The 20624-nt window shown below is 41.8% G+C and overlaps 1 protein-coding gene across 1 annotated transcript in view; it reads right to left on the minus strand.

Annotated features, from left to right (window-relative positions):
- The window catches only part of PHEX (phosphate regulating endopeptidase X-linked), a 203029-nt gene that overhangs the window by 35991 nt on the left and 146414 nt on the right, over nt 1-20624 (minus strand). Inside the window, exon 15 of the mRNA XM_082718281.1 lies at nt 16341-16399. Coding sequence (XP_082574407.1) covers nt 16341-16399 — 59 coding nt within the window. The remainder of the gene's footprint in view (nt 1-16340; nt 16400-20624) is intronic.

Consider the following 20624-nt stretch of genomic DNA (forward strand, 5'->3'; position numbering starts at 1 on the left):
TTTAGGTCAGGGTAAAGATTCTCAATCCCAACTGTACCTCAGAATCCCTTGGGAAGCTTTTAAAAAGTAGACCCCCGTCCAAGGCCCTGCCCAGACCTACCAAGCCATAATCTCTGGGATGGAGCCTTGAATGTATGTATGTTTTAAAAGCGCCTCAGGTGATTCCATTATGCCAAGAAATTCAGAACTCTCGGGTTAGGAAAAATAAGTCACTGCTTATACTGAACTCATGGGTTTAAACCAGCCCTCCCGTCTCATTCTCCTCTCCTCACCACTTCTCAAGACTGTGTAACATCCAATCAGATATTTTTCTTATAATTTTGCAGATATACTTTAAAAACTAAAACTTTACATGGTTAACAAATTATCACTGTACAAGGACAAAACCAGTTTTAATTTCAATTGCTTTGGAAAATCCAGAATGAATGCTCACACTAAGCGGGAATGAACGTTACATCTTCTTTAGGCTTCGTTCTCAAAATCAGGTAAGCTGGATAGCATTCTTTCAGAATCTAGAAGACCATCAGTTGGGACATGGAAATTGCTGTAATTACAAAGCACTTCTGGTTATATTTTCTGCTGTAAAGAATTTCATTGTCATCACTGCTAAGATTAATAGTGGCTCTTTTTTTTTTTTTTTTCAATTTGGCATCTTGCCGTAGTTTGGTGAATGCCAACCTTCCCCCTTCCAGAAAGTATCCAATACTAACAGCTGTGACTCATGTCAAGGGATTCAGCAAGATGCCTTAGCCATCTGCTGGCTTCCTACAGGTAACCTCCTGCCACTGTATCTATCAGCCTAGAACTGACAAGCAGAAAGCAGCTTCTAAAATCTGCCCTCCATCTTGAAACTTCCTCTTCTGGCCTTTCTGTTCTTTTTCTGCCATAACCACCTTCAGGCTGCAACAAAGAGAACCTCCTCTCTTTTACCAGTGTGATGAACCACCTATTTGCCCAAGTCTGAGGAAGCTCCTGAGATACAGAATTTTCAGTGTTAAAATTAGGACAGTCCCAGGCAACCAAGACAAGTTAGTCCCCTACCTTTACCCAACCAAGTTGACCTCTTTTGAATTTGCTGCATTTTTATACCTCAGGGGTTCTCAAACTTCAGCAGCTAGCAGACATTTGATGGTTAAAATCTTCTTAAAATATAAATTGCTGGGCCTATACCCAGTGTTTGATTCTACACCTTAGGGGTGGGACCAGGTAATGTTCATTTATCCCAAGTGATGCTGACACAGATGATCCAGGGACAACGCTTTTAAGAACCACTGCTACAGTTCACCATCTGGCAGAGAAAACACAAATTTCCTCCCGCTATAAAGCTCAGTATCTCCTATTCTACTATTATGCCAACAGGTTGTTTCATACACACAACTGCTGTACTAGGTATTCAAAACTGACACCAAAGGCTGTGATGTTTAGCCCAGGCCTGGGATTATAATAGATATTCAGCAAACGCCTGTCTGAGTTCCCTGAGCCATATCTGGGTTTGAGATAATGGTCTTAAAAATCAAAATATGACTAATATTTTCTCTTATGTCAATTCAACAACAACAAAAAAATCTCTTTCATCTCCTCCAACAGCATCTGTACAATGCTTAACTCAAGAAAAGAAAACCATCTCATCTGTTGTTAATGGAAATGTGAACTGGTACAGCTTTTCTCAAGAGAAGTTGCATAAGATGTATTTAAAAAAAAAAAACCCTAAAAGGGACATACCATTAGACTTAGCAATTCCTCCACATCTAGGAATTTACTCTAAAGAAATAGACTCAGATTTGCATAAAAACATAGATACAAAACCTACCACACAGTTTGTTTTTTTTTTTTCTTTTTAACAGAAAAGCAAACAGCCTAAGCATCTATTGGTAGGAAATCAACTGAAGAGGGGCATCTGGGTGGCTCAGTCATTAGGCATCTGCCTTCAGCTCAGGTCATGATCCCAGGGTCTTGGGATCGAGCCCCGGATCAGCCTCCCTGCTTGGCGAGAAGCCTGCTTCTCGCTCTCCCAATACCCCTGCTTGTGTTCTCTCTCTCACTGTGTCCCTCTCTGTCAAATAAGTAAATAAATGATCTTTTTCAAAAAAAGAAATTAACTAAAGAAATCAATGTGTTTTTATTTGGTAGAATACTATACATGATAACTTAGGATTATATGTAATAAATGGAGACAATATTCATGTTACAATGTTTGGGGGGCAGCATTACTGGATGAGTCCATATTTAGTTTTAATTTTTTAAAAATATTTATTTACTTCACAGACAGAGAAAGAGTATGAGCAGGAGGGGAAGAAGGAGAGAGACCCTCAGCAGACTCCACGCCGAGCATGGGCTTGATCTCATGACTCTGAGTTCATGACCTCAGCTGAAACCAAGAGTCGGACATTTACCAACTGCGCTGCCCAGGCACCCCTAGTTTCCATTTTAAATGTGTAGATAAACATAAGTTTGAGAGGTGTTCAAAAAATCTCTAAATAAGGGCAAAACTTTAATATTTTTTAGCTTAAAAACATGAAAGAAAGAAAGACAAGAAAGGATCAGAGAAAATCTTCAGAAACAACCACAAAACAAGGAATAAAATGGCAGTAAATACATTCTACCGATAATCATTTTGAATATAAATGGACTAAATGCTCCAATCAAAAGGCATAGGGTGTCAGAATGAATTAAAAAAATACAAGACCCCTCTCATCTATATGCTGCCTACAAGAGACTCATTTTAGACCTAAAGACACCTGCAAATTGAAAGTGAATGTGGAAACATCCATCATGCAAATGGATGTCAAAAGAAAGCAAGGGGAGCAATACTTATATTGGACAGAACAGACTTTAAAACAAAGACTGTAACAAAAGACAAAGAAGAGCGTTACATAATAATAAAGGGGACAACCCAACAAGAAGATATAACTATTGTAAATATGCACCCAACACAGGAGCACCTAAATACATAAAACAGTTAATAAAAAGTGTAAAGGAACCCATCAATAATAATACAACAATAGTAGGGGAATTTAACTCCCCAGTTACATCAGTAGACAAATCATTTAAACAAAACTCACAAGAAAACAATGGCTTTGAATGACGCACTGGACCAGATGGACTTAACAGATACATTCAGAACGTTCCACGCTAAAACAGCAAAATACACATTCTTTTCAAGTGTACACAGAACATTCTCCAGAACAGATCACATATTACCCTACAAAACTAGCCCCAACAAATTTAAGAAGATCCAAGTCATATCATGTGTCTTTTCTGACCACAACAGTATGAAACTAGAAATCAACCACAAGGAAAAAATCTAGAAAGGCCACAAATACATGGAGGTTAAACAACATGCTACTAAAGAATGAATGGGTCAACCAGTAAATAAAAGAAGAAATAAAAAAAATACATGGAAGCAAATGAACATGAAAACGCAACAGTCCAAAACCTTTGGAATGTAGCAAAAGAAGTCCTAAAAGGTAAGAAACAGCAATATAGGTCTACCTCGAGAAGCAAGGAAAATCTCAAATAAACAACCTAAAGGAGATAGAAAAAGGAGAACAAACAAGACTTAAAACCAGCAAAAGGAAGGAAATAGAGACGAGAGCAGAAATAAATGATACAGAAAGTAAAAAACAAACAAACAAAACCCAAAAAACAAAAAACAGATCAATGAAACCAGTAGCTTGTTCTTTGAAAAAGATAAAAAATGTTGATAAATCTCTCGCCAGACTTATTAAGAAAAAAAGGGAAAGGACTCGAATAAATAAAATCACAAATGAGAGAGGAGAAATAACAACACCAGAGATATACAAACAATCATTAGAGAGTATTATGAAAAGATATGTGCCAACAAGTTGGACAACCTAGAAGAAATGGATAAATTCCTAGAAACATATAAACTACCAAAACTGAAACAGGAAGAAATAGAAAATTTGAACAGATAGATAACTGCAAAGAAACTGAGTGAAAAACAAAACAAAACTCCCAACAAACTAACGTTAGGGACCAGATGCCTTCACAGGCAAATTCTACCAAACATTTAAAGAAGAATCTACTATTCTTCTCAAACTATTCCAAGAAACAGAAAAGGAATGAAAACTTCCAAATTCATTCTATGAGGCCAGCATTATCCTGATACCAAAACCAGATAAAGGTGCCACTAAAAAAGAAAACTATAGGGTAATATCCCTGATGAATGCAGATTTAAAAATCCTCAATAAAATACTAGAAAACTGTTCAACAGTAAACTTAAAAAAATCATTCACCATGATCAAGTGGGACTTATTTCTGGGTCGTAAGGGTGTTTCAACATTTGCAAATCAATCGACATGATATATCACATCAATAAGAGAAAGGATAAGCATAGGATCATTTCGGTAGGCACAGAAAAAGCATTTGACAAAGTACTACATCCATTCACGATAAAAATCAACAAAAGTAGATTTAAAAAGAACATATGTCAACATAATAAAAGCCATCTATGAAAAACCCACAGCCAACATCATCCTCAATGGTAAGGAACTGAGAACTTCTTGCTAAAGATCAGCAATAAGTCAAGGATGTCTACTCTTACCACTTCTTTCGACATAGTACTAGAAGTCCTAGCCACAGCAATCAGACAACAAAAAGAAATAAACGGCATCCAAATTGGTAAGGACAAGTAAAACTTAAACTGTTTGCAGAAGACATGATACTCTACATAGAAAACCCAAAATACTCCACCAAAAAACTAACAGAACTGATAAATGAATTTGGTAAAGTGACAGAATACAAAATCAATGTATAGAAATCTGTCGCGGGGCGTCTGGGGGGCTCAGTGGGTTAAGCTGCTGCCTTCTGCTCAGGTCATGGTCCCAGGGTCCTGGGATCGAGTTCCGCATCCTCTCTCTGCCAAATAAATAAATAAAATCTTTTTTAAAAATCCTAGAAGAAAACACAGGCAGTAACCTCTTTGACATCAGCTGTAGCAGCTTCTTTCTAGATATGTTTCCTAAGGCAAATGATATCAAAGGAAAATCAAAGCAAAAATAAAACACTGGGACATCAAAATAAAAAGCTTCTGCACAGGAAAGAAAACAATCAACAAAACTAAAAGACAACCTGTGGAATAGGAGAGAAGATATTTGAAAATGACATATCTGATAAAGGATTAGTAAACAAAATCTACAAAGAACTTTATACAACTCAACACCCCCAAAAAACAAATCATTCGATTAAAAAATGGGCAAAATAAATAAAATATTTTTTTAAAAAGATGGGCAGAAGACATGAAGAGACATTTCTCCAAAGAGGACATATAGATGGCCAATTAATACATGAAAAAATGCTTAACATCACTAATCATCAGGGAAATGCAAATCAAAACCACAATGAGATATCAGCTCACACCTGTCAGAATGGCTAAAATTAAAAGGACAAGAAACAAGGGGTGTTGGTGAGGATGTGGAGAAAAAGGAACCCTCTTGTACTGTTGGTGGAAATGCAGACTGGTGCAGCCTCTGTGGAAGACAGTATGGAGGGTCCTCAAAAAGTTAAAAATAGGGGCACCTGGGTGGCTCAGTGGATTAAGCCTCTGCCTTCGGCCCAGGTCATGACCTCAGCGTCCTGGGATTGAGCCCCGCATCGGGCTCTCTGCTCAGCAGGGAGCCTGCTTCCCCCTCTCCCTCTGCCTGCTGTTCTGCCTACTTGTGATCTCTGTCAAATAAGTAAATAAAATCTTTTAAAAAGTTAGAAATAGAACTACCTTATGACTCAGCAATTGCACTATTGGGTGTTTATCCAAAGGATTCAAAAATACTGATTTGAAGGGGTACATGCACCCCAATGTTTATAGCAGCATTACCTACCATAGCCAAATTATGGGAACAGCCCAAATGTCCACTGACTGATGAAATGATAAACAAGAGGGGTGTGTGTGTGTGTGTACACGTGCACGCGTGCACACATGTGCCTGCAGTGGAATATTACTCAGCCATAAAAAGGAACAAAATCTTGCCACTTGCAATGACATGGATAGAGCCAGAGTCTATAATGCTAAACAAAATGAGTCAGTCAGAGAAAGACAAATACCATATGATTCCACTCCTATGTGGAATTCAAGAAACAAAACAAAGTGGGGGAAAAACAAAAGAGAGAGAGACAAGCCAAGAAACAGACTCTTAATGCTAGAGAACACACTGCTGGTTGGGGGGGGGGGTGGGTGAAACAGGTGAAGGGGATTGAGGAGGGCCCTTGTCCTGATGAGCACCCGGTGAGGTACAGAAGTGTCCGGTCACTATTTTGTACACTTGAAACTAACATAATACTGTATGTTAACTAACTGAAATTAGAATCAAAACTTAAAGAGTATTTTTGCTGGAAAAAAACTTTTTTCAGTTTAGCTTAACACTTTCTAGATTTTCTATAATAAATATTAACTACTTTTGTAATGAGGGTGGAAGACTACTGATTCTTTCAAGGGGGCACAAGTGAGATTGTGACCACCAAGATAAACGAGTGAGCTTTCGCCCTGACTTCCCATCTCCCACCACCACAGCTTTGCGCCAGCTTCCTGATGCTCGCCTCACTCTGGCTCACATCCGGGTCACCCCCACGGAGTGTCCCACTCGCACTCTGCCTCGTTCATTAGACTGCACCCAAAACCATGCCACGCTTCCTGCCACCAGCCCTGCAGCAATGCTGTACAGTCCTGTGTCTGGAAGCCGCATCTGTCCTGCCCCACGAGTATGTTTTCAGAAGTTCCCTGCAGGTGGCAAATGTGTCTCCCCCCAGGCACTGGCCCTGGGAGTCGCCACAACAAAGGGAAGGCCAATGCGACTGACTGCAGGGCTTCCCGGCTGAGGGTACCTTTGTCCTCTAGGGGCAGTACCTAGAATGTCCTTCTCCGCTGCCTCCTTGGATAGGCCTCAGAGCCAGGGATGGGGCAGGGTTGGAAGTTTGGAATGGACTGTATTAGGAACTCCAGAGTCCTTGACTAGGCCAGGGCAAGAACATCTTGAAGCAATTGCAGCAGGCGTCCCACAACCTCCTAAGTGCATCACCTGGCAATTGTGCAAGCTATTCTAAGTCTATTTATGACAACTTCAGCTCATTGAACAAAACTTCTTAAATCTCATAGGAAATTTTATGAAGGGAAACATTTTTGGAGAGTACATCGGAACATTCTTTTTGAGGTGGCTGAAGGGATCTTTCAGGTAACACCTGTTCCACTCTGCCCAAACCCAAGTCTGCACGGAGACAGTGGGCCTGGCTAAAGGGCCTGCAGTAATAAACTACTGCTCCTGGCCACAGCCCATTGGGATCTGACATCGGCGGGACCTGGGAACCATCTGACCTTCTGACCCTCACCTCCTGGGTGTCCCCAGATCTTGTAGCATCTTCTTCCCATACCAGATGGAAACAATCTTCCCACCACACGGGTGAGGGTATGACATAATGCTGATAGATCCTCTAGCAACCATTACATTCTTCACCTTTTCATGTGGGCTCACATGTCTCAGTTCATGTAATTCCCACTTTTCCAATGCAGCAACGAACAGCATGGGGTACATGCAATCAGAGAAGCGAGGCTACGACTCCCAACTCTGCCATTTGCTCGCTGTGTGGTTTGTGGGAAGTGACTTTAGCCTTCCGAACCTCAACTTCCTCTTCTGTAAAATGGGCCCACCAGGCCAAGATCACAGAGCTACTGGGAAGATGTTAAAGTAACTGTCACAAGGCTGGGCCTGTGAACAGCTCTTAGTGAGGAGGAGCTGCAGAGAACACCGAGAACGTCCATTTTTATGGGAGTCCTTTGCGGCATCGCCGGACAAGTTACAAAACTGGCACACGTATTCCCACCGCATGCCTACCTGGGAGCCAGCTTTCGGGATCTGACTTAGCCACTCCCTACTCCAATCACTGTCACTGCCTGAATTTAGGCCTCTCCATCCTTCTCTTAAACCACTTGCCAAAATCCTAACTGGTCTAAGTGACCTCACTCTTTCTCTCCAAAGGATGCCACAAGCTTTAAGACAAAGGAAGAACCTCTCGTCGTCCTCTCTTCCTGCAGGGCCCACGCTCCCTTATTGGCCTAGAAAATGTCTTTTTCCTTTCACTGGCAACTCAAATATTGCCATCACTGTGAAGCTGCTCTTGATTCCCCCCACCCCCTACCCCTGATCAGCTACCCCTGCTCCGTGGCTCCCACGAAACACTGAATGCCCTTCCGCTGCACACTCACTGTGCCGTATAAATAACTGGTCATCTTTGTCTCTCTCAACTCCTCGAAAGCAAGGACCTTAAGAGCTAAAATTTATTGAACACCTGCTAAAAACCAGTCTCTCTTTCACTTACTACTATTACCTCTACTTTACAGAACATTATACTGAGGCTTAAAGATGTTAAGGCACTTGCTCGAGGTTGCAAGTTACTAGTGGCCAAGCCAGGATTTGACATCAAAGCCCACGCTCAGTAACTAGCATAATATATTACAGTATAAGACCTAGCAGCAAACTCAGTATCTAGCAAGCCGTAATGTCTCTATTATTTCTCTTGCTGTGTAAAGAAGTGTTTCGAAACACAGTAGCTCCAAACAGTAAGCAGTTACTATCCCACCGTTTCTGAAACTCAAGAATTCAGAAACATTTTCTATGGGTAATCTGTCTCAGGGTTGCTCAGGAAGTTTCTGTCAAGATGCCAGCTTTGGCTGCCATCGTCTGAAGGCTTGGCCAGACTGGAGAATCTGTTTCCCAGACGGCGTGCACACGTGCTAATGGTTATGGACAGGACGCTTCCGGCCCTTCGCCTGCAGACCTCTCTGCCAGCTTCTTGAGTGCCCTTAAGTCATCCTTGCTGGCTTCCCCCCAGAGTGACCCATCCAAGACAGCAAGGCAGAGAAAACAACGTCTTTTGTGACCCAGCCTCGGACGTCATACTCCATCATTTCCACGGTATCCTACTAGTTACAGAGGTCAGCTTTATTCAGTGTCGGAGGGCACTACACACCAGGGTGAACATCAAGAATAATCAATGGGAGATCCATAAACGCTAAGTGAGTAAGTGGGAAAAAATCCTCACAATTGCTACGAGCGTCAGAATCTCTTCTAGATAATGAGAAATTTGGATAAGTTAACCACTTAAGTTTCCTCCCTTTTACCTCCAAAACCATTAGAAGACTATTCCCAAATTGTCCCCAAACAGAGTATCAAATGCATTCGAGGCTTTACTTCCATTAAATTCTGCTAGAGGCTACAGGTGAGTATTTGCTAACTTGGCTTCTACTTTATGGTTTTAGGCAGAGTCAACAAAGTATAAGAAATTCTCTCAGTTTGAAATATAATCGTTTCCTTAACAGCAAAACAAATCTGTGTTTGATTTCAGGATTAACACTGTAGTTTGATGCCAGTGTAAGCCCAGCCTCTGGTCAAAGGCTTATCTTCTTTAGCAGAATATCTGTGATTAAACCCAGGTAACCAAATTCCTTGTGTATTACAACAAAAATAATAGTATCTTTGGTTTTAGCCCTCAGCCCGTACTTATTTTCAAGCCAAGGTTTTATTTGCTTGCAATAATTCTTTAATATGATTTAAGACATAGGATGAGAAAAACCAATACTGAAATGAAGCATTTTATAGATACACATTGAGACTGAATACATGAAATGAACTTTATTCTAAAGACCAGTCCATGTCAGCAGAAATGAAAGCCAAATATGAGCTGTGCTCTCTACTGCCCTTGGTGCCACGACATGATTGGATCCGAATTAGTGTGTAAGCTGCGTCAGAGTACGCTTCAAGTCTCCCTGGGTCCCATCCACTTGCAGTGCTCTCTACCAGGAGTTGGCCAACTAGAGCCCATGTAGTTTTACTAAAAACACAGCCGTGACCATTTGTTTATGAACTCTCTATGGTTGCAGCAGCAGAGGTGAGAACTGACAGCAGAGAATGGATGGCCTGCAAAGCCAAAAACATTTACTATTTGGCCCTTTACAGGAAAAGTTTGACAATCCCTGATCTCTTCCTCTGGATGCCTGGCCTAACGTAAACTGTTACAAGCCCAAAAATGTGTATGCATGTTATATGCTGTTATAAAACATTTTATGGGGGGGGGGCGGTGAGAGAGTGTTATTGTTGATGTATGATATGCATATAGTAATGGCACAAATTTTAATGGTGGAACACGATGAGACTTTATACCCTGTGCAACCACCTCCCATATTGGGAAAATGATCCCTGTGGCCCCTCCCAGTCAATACCCCCAGCAAAGGTAGCCATTGTTTCCAATTCCATCACTTAGATCCTTTTGCCTCCTCCTGAACCTTAGATGGCCGGAAGCATGCAGTGTGTCACTGAGCACTGAGGCAGTGGCCTTCTCCCATACTGCAGCATGGAGCGGTTTGTTCTTCATTGCTGTGTAATAGTCACTTATACGAATATACCATGATTTATCTACCAATTCTACTTGTGGACCTGAGGTTCTCTCCAGGTTTTTGCTGTTATGAATAAAGCTCCTATGAACAGTCAATGTTCGTGTGTTTTGATGGGCATAACAACGGACTTATTTTATGAAGATGGAATTTCTGGGTAATAGGAGATACCAACAGGAAGACCAGTTGTGCAGGTATCACAAAGTTAGGAAAGGCCAAGTTCAGACAACACTAACCCAGCCTCCTGGTTGTCCTCTTTAACCACCATATCAGTTCAAATATAATTAAATTCTGCGACAGCTCTTCTCTGTAACTCCTCCTATAGCAGACTGTACTCATTATTATGTTACACGGCACTCTGTCTGAAGACACTGCTCCCCAGCTTGACGAGGGTAGAAAAATAAGAAGCATGCCCATGCTGCAAAATTCTAACACTGAAATATGGCCACAAGTCATAGGGTTTCAGACAAAGGCAGGAATTTGCAAACAAAGAACAAACAAAAGCAGAACAAACCGAAAACCTATAGGCTTTTGTGTTTTCTACTTGAGTCTCTACAGCGAGCAGAAGTGGACTTAAGTGGCATAAATCAGAAAATGATAACGGAGACCGAATGAAATTCTCATAAATCATGTTACTAAGTATAGTTACGTCTTAGATGTGAAACCCAATTAAACAGATGGCCACATGCTGTCAGAATCAGCTCCTAATCAATAAAGATGTTCATTTCAGAAAATCACCTTAATTTTTCACTACTTCAGTGAAGGAAAAAGAAGACAGTTGGGGGTTTGGGCAGGGGTGGGGGGGGGGAGTCCTAACAAACCCAGTGGGGAAATGTCTCAAAAGGAGCTCCACCTGTCTTAATTTGTAGTCCAGAAAATCAGAAGAGAGAGAGAGAGAAAGTCACCCAAAGGATTCCTTGTCATCTTGCCTGGGAATGTAATTTACAATGAGAGCAAGCACTGGTCATTAGGAAAATAGAAACAGCTTGAATCTCTTAATTAAAACACTGCTTCAAATTGTTCATTTCAAAGCCCTCTGTTCCTGAGCTTTCCAGAAACCAATGGGTTACCCCGAAAGGGCTGTTTCTTCCGTAAACCTGTGATAGGATCAGCTCTTCCAGACAAGAAAAAGGCTGAGCAGGAGTGAATCCCAGAGGCAGAATATTATTAGGCATACTTAAATCCCCAAAGCAGCCGTAAGTATTCACTGACATTGGAAAATAAGCGTGAGAAGAATCTGTTAACAATCTATCTCAATGCCGCTAGATTGGGGAAAATGAAGTCTACCAATGCCAAGAGGTGGTAAAAACAAGAGTTGATGAAAACACTTCTGGACTTTGAAATATTCTCTTTGCCACCCATTTGGTGTTATCTGGTAGAGTTGAGTATTTGCACACTTTACAGGCCAGTAATTTCACTCCTAGTATACACCCTAAACACTCGTCTCAGGGGACATGAACAAGAATGTTCACAGTAGAGACACTGTTTACAAGCGCCAAACCCTGGGGTGGGGGAACACATTGGTCTGTCAACAGATAAAGTCTGTAGTACAAGTAAGCAATCTGAGATACAGTCACGCAATGAAATATTATATAGCAGGGAAAATGAAAACCCCACTACCACATGCTACATGGATGAATCTTAATAACATGTAGATTAAAAAAAGCAAACCGGCTTGACACTTCATGCAGTATGATACTATTTTATCATGCTATAAAAATAAATGAATGGCTTAAATTTTATTAAAAAAAGAAAATGATAAACATGAATATCAGAAAAGTAGTTACCTCTACAGTGAACAAGATGAATGGGATGGGGAGAAGCATGGACAGATGCAATGAGATCAGGAATGTTCTAGTTCTTGGTTGGGTGGGAGATTCATAGGAATATAATTTATATGTTTTAACATGTTACATATATTCTTTGGCATGTACCAAATATCACATAATAAAACATCTTTTAAAATGGATAATCTAGTCCAAATTTGGGCAGTTTCTGGACCCAGATGAACCCTGACTGGTCAGGTTTTATTCTCCGCTGGACCCAGTCTGATTCCTGCTGGTTTCTGGACCCCATCTGGAAGAAATGTTCTGAGTCAAGTCTGAAAGCTCCTAACAGAAAAGCTGGGCAGCTGGGATCCAGGCTAAGAGAAGGACTTATCCACCTGCTCCAGAAACAGAAAGAACGCACTAGCTCAAGGAGCTAGGAAGGCATCTGCTTCAATTACCAATAAGCAAGTTGAGGAGCACTGTGAAGCAAGATCCTCGCAGCAACCCCAGAGAGCTCCTCGTGGCCAGAACTGAACACTCTTGAGCAATGACACAGAGATTCAGAGTATTGGATTAGAACCCACAGAATAAAATAAATACCCATGGGTGAATGGACAGTCCCTTCCTTAAAAGAGAATTCACAGCAATACAAATGCGGAAGGGAAGAAATGGAAATTTCCATTGAGCGAACAGTGCAGGGACACTCGTTGCTTACAGGTTTTAATAATGGATGCTAAAATCAGTGAGGGAAAGATTGGTGAGAAAGAGGATACATGCAGTCTCAGAGATATAGTTCCCAACATATTGCCACCTCTTCATCAGGGGGAACAGCAGCTTTATGGTGGAGTAACCCAGCAGAATCCACCTTCTTCCCCAGGTGATCGAGGGTCACGTCGCATCAACAGTAAGAAGACGCACAGATAGCATAAACTTGATAATATGGCTCACTAAGGATGACACAACATCACTTCTGTGACATTCGGGCCCCAAATGCGTTAGCTTCACTCTGATCATGTAAAAACACTAGACAAACACAAACTGAGGGCTCTTCCACAAACTAACTGACCAGTACTCTTCAAAGGTTTCAAAGTCCTAAAAGACAAAGACTAAAGAACTATTATACTCTGTAGGAGACTAAGAAGAAATAATGACTAAAGGCAATGTGGGATCTTGACAGGATTCTGAAACAGAAAAAGAACGTAATTGGCAAAACTAGTGACATTTCACTGAGGACTTCAGTTTAATGGTGTTACAGCAATGTTAATTTTCTGGTTCTGATCATTGCACTATAGTTACATGTTAACATTTGGGTGGTTGACTAAAAGATAAACGGAAACTCTGTGTTCTGGTTTTGTAACTTTTTAGTAAGTTTAGAAGTAGCTCAAAATAAAAAGGCGGGGGGTGGGGAGCTGGGTGGTTCAGTGGATTAAGCATCTGCCTTCGGCTCATGTCATGATCTCACAGTCCTGGGACTGAGTCCCGCATTAGGCTCCCTACTTAGCAGGGAGTCTGCTTTTCGCTGCCACTCTGCCCTCACCCCCTGCTCAAGCTCTCTTACTCTCAAATAAGTAAAATCTTTAAAATAAATAAACAAATAAAATAAAAAGTGGGGGGGGTTAGAGCAAAGGATAATCTAAAGAATTGTACATTGCATAATAGGTTATTCCAACTATTATAATTAATATATAATTATTATTATAAATAGTAGTTAAAAGTTAAAATCTTAAATATCCTGGGGCACCTGGGTGGCTCAGTCAGTTAAGCGTCCAACTCTTGATCTCAGCTCAGGTCATGATCTCAGGATTGTGAGATCAAACCCCACATCAGGCTCCAGGCTCCATGCCAAGCATGGAACCTGCTTAAGATTCTCTCCCTCTGCCTCGACCCCTCCCACCCCCACTCATTCTCGCTCCAAAAAAATAAATAAAATTAAATAATATAAAATTTAAAAAGTAAAATCTCAAATATCTTTAGTTCCTATGTAACATATGGGTCTCAGTTCTCAGTTTGGAGCTATATGAAATCATCACGGTGCACATATACATACACACACTGTCAATTAGACGGCAATGACACTGTGGGGAGAAGAAAGCAAGTCTTCATAATAATGAGTATTTCTATAGGAACGAGTGACATTCAAAATATTCAAAATATTTAACAACTTATTTGATTATACAAATTAACATAGAAATCCAAAATTACCACCATCTGCTTGTTTCCTTCTATTTATTATGTTCTCAGACCAGTCCTTCAGAGACTGCCATTCCCAAAAGTGGCCACACAAGGGCGACTCTAATGAGCTGTGCCTGCTGGGAGTTGGCATTCAGAGCAACAGAGCTGTCCTGTCTGGCCAGGGAGCCCTGCTGGGATGAGGGCCAGCAGGGAGGACCTACAGAGGGCAGGCAGGGCCCCTCACCGAGAAGGTGGCATTCAAGCAAAGATTTAAAGGAAATGGGAGCATGAACCATGCAGATCACCTGGGGAATTTTCCAAAGCAGACAGCCTCTTGTGTAAATGCTATGAGAGAAGAGTCTCATGTTCTAGAAACAGGAGGGAGGCCAGTGTGGCAGGAACCAAGGTGACATAAGACAGCAGTAAGAGGCTTGAGGGCCATTACAGGTAGTTAGGCTTTTATTCTAAATGCAAAGGGAAGCTGATAACCGGTTCTGAGCAAAGGAGAGACCTGAGATGACTGTAAAACATCTTTAAATGTCTGCAATATTCGATTTAGAACAGCTTGAAGGGGAATACAGACGGAAGCAGGGAGACCAGTGAGGAGGCTATGGCGGGTACATAGTGAGGAGGAGATGGCCCTGTGGCCAAGGGCGGCAAGTCTTTATAAGTTCCATCCCCCACATTCAACAAAGTGCACTGAGATTAAAAGTGTGAGATTAGATGTTATCACCACACGAGGGAGTAAAGACGAAGACCAGGAGAAATGCAGGAGGGAGGAGAGAGCACCAGGGCCTGAGCAACAACAACAACAGGTCACTGCCAACCTCAACTCAAATGTCTGTCGCTCTCAGGAATGTCTTCATACTTTCACTCAAAAGGCTATACCTCCAGACAATATACAGAAGTGTTTTTGCACACTCTTCAACTTTTTTATATGGTATCATACTCGATATATTTTCCCCAGTTGTCCTTTTCCCCATACAACCAATATTTATGAACTTTATTCTCATTAATACCGGTTGCTCTAGGCTCTTCATTATTCACTGATACCTGGAATTCCTTTGGGTGAACATGCCACACTTGAGCCATGTTCCTGCAGAGGGACAGAGAGGTCACTCCCCTTTTTCTGCTATTACGAACAACACCGGTATGAGCATTCTCACATGGGCCTTCTCAGGAAAGACCTCTTGGCAATAGTTCTCAAGCTATGCAGAGTCACCTAGAAGCCTAAATAAAACAGATTTCTGAGCCCCACAGGGTTTTTTTTTTTAAATAAACTTAAGATGGAGCCCAAGAATTTGCATTTCTAACAAATTCCCCCCACGATGCCATTGCCATTGGTCCCAAGACCACACTGAGAGACACAGCACTGAGGCCCATGCCAGGAGTGCAAATAGTGGCCGGAGACAGGCATGGACACCTTGCCCTTCTCCAGGCATTGCCAACGGCTCTGCAAAGCTGGCGAATCGATTTACCTTTCCACCCGTGTAAGTACATGTGTCCCTGCTGCCAACACTTGGTGCTGTCTCATTTTTTATTTAATCTGATCTTTAGTTATTTTTTAAATTTATCATGGCATTTATAATTTTATCTACTCAACGCATGTAAATAAAAGCAAGCTACGACTTTACATCCTAGGACTTTTCTTTATAGCTAATCCCCTCAGGTTCTGTCATCAGCCCAGCTACCGCTTGTTTTTCCCATAAATCCTAGAAAAAGACACATGGTTTGGACAAAATCATTAAGATCCTGTTGAAAGGAAAGTGGAAGCTTGCTCCTTTTCATGGCCAACTGCACTGTGTTTTACTTATTGCCTTTTGTTTGTTTGTTGACTCAATAAGGTGAAGGGAGAGGGGAAAATCTGGCACGTGGGGAGAAGGGAAAGTGTGCTCACCAACATACCTGATCCCTTTTGGAGGGCAATAAAGAAATCATAGGGAGGGAAGGGTTCCTTCCACTCCGTGCCAGGTTAACAAGGAGACAAGAAGCTGGGTACTCACGGATCTGGTTGGTGGACGCACTGTAGAAGGCGTTGACGGTTGTTGGATTTGTGAACCACCTGTAGAAAGAGAAGCAAATACCACCAGGCAATCACCATGATCCATGTGGAAGGGCAGCAAGAATGAACACGACGTGGCAGGACTTATTAGCAAACAACCAGGGAACACTGGGGAAGTGGGGTGTATGGGCAACTTCTCACCTCAGTTTAGGGTTATTGCTCTGTGCAGTGAACAATGTCGTCCTGAATTGAACAGGGTTCAATGAGAATATATGATCATATGCCTGGTTATTCACTCCTCCTAATGTAATGGAAAACATCAGCACCGGTGCTTCTGAAATAGCTTTCAGGAGAAATTCTAGAATCTAGGGGGCTCTCCCCAGAAATGGAAAGAGCAACAAGCTGATGTTCGGTAAGATCTGCTCAGTGGGTCCATGGGACAGCTAAGTTTCTACAAGGCATCACCTCTGAATTGTCCTTTAGAGGTTTTAGACTGATGACAGCATAGAGACCCACGTAGAGAGACATGACTAAAGCATGACCATGTTGCCCAGAGGGTCTGTGGGCTCCAGGCACGAGTTCATGGATTTTTTTTTTTTTAAGATTTTTAGTTATTTCTTTCAAAGAGAGAGAAAGTGAAAGAAATCACAGAGGGAGAGGGAGAAGCAGACTTGCCACTGACTGAGAGGAGAGCCCGAGGAGGGGCTCGATCCCAGGATCCTGAGATCATGACCTGAGCTGAAGGCAGAGGTTCAACTGTCTGAGCCACCCAGGTGCCTCTGAGTTCACAGATGTAAGCTCCAGATCTAAGGGCTCATCCTGCCTCTCTCGCTAAGTCGCCGGGTTGTGTTGCAATAGCTGCCCACCTTCCTGGGGTGTGGTTTTAACTATAAAATTTAGGTACTGCATTAAGAGGTCTTGGGAGTATTTTCCGGCTATAAAGAGCCTACATTCCATTTGAAATGCATACATTACTTAGTAGGGCTTGGCAAGTTTTTTTCTGTCAAGAGTCAGATGGTAAACATTTAGGCATTTTGCAGGCAAAGAGGCAAGAATCCAAAATGTTATATAGGTACCTCTAGCATAGGAGCAAAGCTTCCACAAAATGATATTGATGAAATTAAAAATGTAATAACTGAGTACAATTTTTTTTTTAAAGACAGGCCATTATGAGAAGAATAGAATTCTTCTGGGGCAGAATAACATTTTTGCTTAATTGGGATTCAAGGTTAGTGCTTCCTATCTTCAATCGACTGCAAATATTTATTTCTCAGAATCACTCTGCGTTCATGGGCCATACAAAAACAGGCGTCAGGCAAGATTTAGCCTCCAAGTTGCAGTGTGCGGACCCCTAATTTAGATGCCAGTGAGTTTCTGCCCTTTAGGATAAAAACCAAGCTATCTGAAGCTAAATTGTTCAAAATAAACTCGTATAAATCCCTTTGTGGAACAATCATTTTAGTAGTTTATATTTAATAGGAGAATTACAACAAGCTAATAATTTATGTCAGACTAATATGAAACTGGTAGGAAATCCAAGTGTTGATTCTTGTTGATCCACACATACCTTCTCCATATAAAGAAGTCTACAAGTAGGTCATGGTGTTATTCTTATTAGTGGTAGTAGCAGCGGCAGCAAACCTTCACTGAGCACTCACAATGCCCTAAGCATGCCCTATTCCTCAGGTTTTCTTCCCCACAGCAACTATAGAAATTATTGGCCTATCTCACAGATGAGGACAGTGAGACTTAAGCATTACATAACTGCATAAGGTCCGGTCTGAGTTCAAGCCAGTTTTTTTTTCCCCCCCCAAACCAGTTCTCTTAAACATTGTATCCTACTGGACACATTCCCTGGATATCAAGAAAACGAGTGCCTCCTCTAGTCAAAACTGAAACCTATACTCCTTTCCATAAAATGCGTACTCTTTGCCTTCAGGTTTAAGAATAGTATTTCAATAAGCACTAGTGTTTAGCAAACAACCCTACTGACTGGTCTACTTTCTTGAGGAAGTAAGTGAAGGCAAAAGCCCCTTCAGTGCCCTAACGTCACTCCCTATAGTAGGTAGAATTAGGGCTCCCCAAAAGATGTTCATGTCCTAATCCCTGGATCCTATGAATAGGATACATTACATCCCAAAAAGGACACTGCAAATATAATTAAGGGTAAAGTTCAAAACAGAGAGATTACCCTGGATATTCAGGTGGGCCCAATCTCTCACTAGTCCTTAAAAACTGAGACTATTCCTTGGCTGGAATCCAGAGATGCAATTGAGGAAATCAGATTCCAAGAGTCAAAAGGATCCAACATGCTGTCGTTGGCTGAGATGTAGGGGCCATCATGCAAGGACCAGAGAGAAGTCTCGAGAAAGGAACAGCAGCTCCCAACTGACAGCCAGCAAGGAAGTAGGGATGGCAGTTCTAGAAGTACCAGGTGGAGGAGGTGCCAACATCTCAGCTCAGAACTGAATTCTTCCCAGAGTCTCCAGCTACAAGCCCAGCCCACTGACACTTCAATTCCAGCCTCATGAAACCTGGATCTAAGAAAGCAGCGAAGCCATCCTGTACTTCTGACCTCCAGAACGGTGTTTTGACTTATTGTGTGTTTTGAGCTGCTAATGTTGCATTAGTTTGTTACAGCAGCAACAGAAAATTAACACATTACCCAAAGAACCCAGCATTACTATGCCTGAAGTTTGAGTCAAGACAGGAGAATCCAGGTGCCTCTGAACTTGGCCTCTAGATGACACTGGTCCGAAGCATACTATGCACCAAAGATGATGTGTATTCCTAGAGCTCATCCCTTCTCTTCTCCCCCTCCCAACCCCCCCCCTTTCCTTTAGCCAACAATCAACTTGCAAAACATGAAGATAAGGGGCCCTGCACGAAAAATGTTTTTAACTGCTGATGGACAAAGGTGGACAAAACAAAGAAATCAAACGATCAGGTGGGGCCCGATGGGGCCTCTAAAGCTTCAGCAGGAGTGGCTGAAACATCCTATTTCATACACATGATCTCACCTCTCCTGACTTCCCATTGCTCTTGCTATCTCTGTGCTATGTCTGGAGTCTTGATTATACCCAGAGCTGATATTAAGTTGCTGCACCAGTACATCCTAGCACTTGCAGGCACTAGTATTTCTTCTCATTGGTCAGTGCCCACGCCAAACCAGCCATTAAATATGGCATCTATCTGCCTCATTATAGCCAAGTTTATTATACATCCAGTTTTACTATTCTCTAAAATAAGGCTACCAACCCTGGTTTTAATATGTGTTTATAATTTTTTTCACATTCCTCCCATTAAGAAGTGGAGCCTAAATTCCTCTCCTCTGGATTATGGGCTAGCCTTGGTGACTCGGTTCTACAACATAAAATGCAATGGAAATGACACCACAGGACTTCCCAAACTAGGCAATTTAAAGGCAGTACAACCTCCCCCCTGGTGTACAAACACACTCCCTTCCGCTTCTCTTTCTCAGGAACTTGCCCTTTGATGCTTCTTGCCCAATCAGCATGCTGTGAAGAAGCCCAGTTCGCGAAGCCACAGGAGGCGCTCCAGCCAACAGCCATCATCAGCCACTAGATGTGAGAGAAGCAGCCTCCCCACGACACCAGTACCAGCCACTCTCTGACTGCAGTTACATGAAAGACTGGAAGCAACAGCCACCCAGCTGAGCCCAGTGCTGGCCAGAGCCACAAGACGGGATGAGAGAGAGAGAGAGGGGGAAATCTTGTTGTTTTAAGCCTCTAAATCTTAGAGTGGTTTGTTACACAGCAGTAAATAAATGAAACATTGAAAAGTTGGTTGTCCATAGATTACATTGTAGCCACTGGGTTGAATTTTCCCATAAAGATGTTTAATTTGCCCAACATGACCATCTTTTAAAGAACTGAATTGGAATTAATTTAAATGAGGTTCTCCACAGTCCCCACCACCCCCTAGCATTTATACTCGGGAAGGTCACCATTTGCTAACTGACTGAGCCTGGAAAGTGTATGAGTTCATGCAAATTATCTCCCAACAAGATTTTAAGCTCCTTATGGGCTAAGACTATTGTCTAAGTGGCATGCACTGAACAGAAGATCAGTACATCTATTTAAATGACTGTATTGCTATATATACATCTGCTTGAATAAAAAATAGCTTTAAATTCAAGTGCTTCAAATTCTTCTTACCACTACTTTGGCAGGCGAGAATTCTACCACTGAACCACCCATGCCTTACCACTACTTTGGGATGTTCTGTGTTTGGGGAAGGATTTGATAGAAAAGGTATGAAGAAG

The sequence above is a fragment of the Mustela nivalis genome (assembly GCF_964662115.1).
Source record: "Mustela nivalis genome assembly, chromosome: X".
NCBI classification, from domain to species: domain Eukaryota; kingdom Metazoa; phylum Chordata; class Mammalia; order Carnivora; family Mustelidae; genus Mustela; species Mustela nivalis.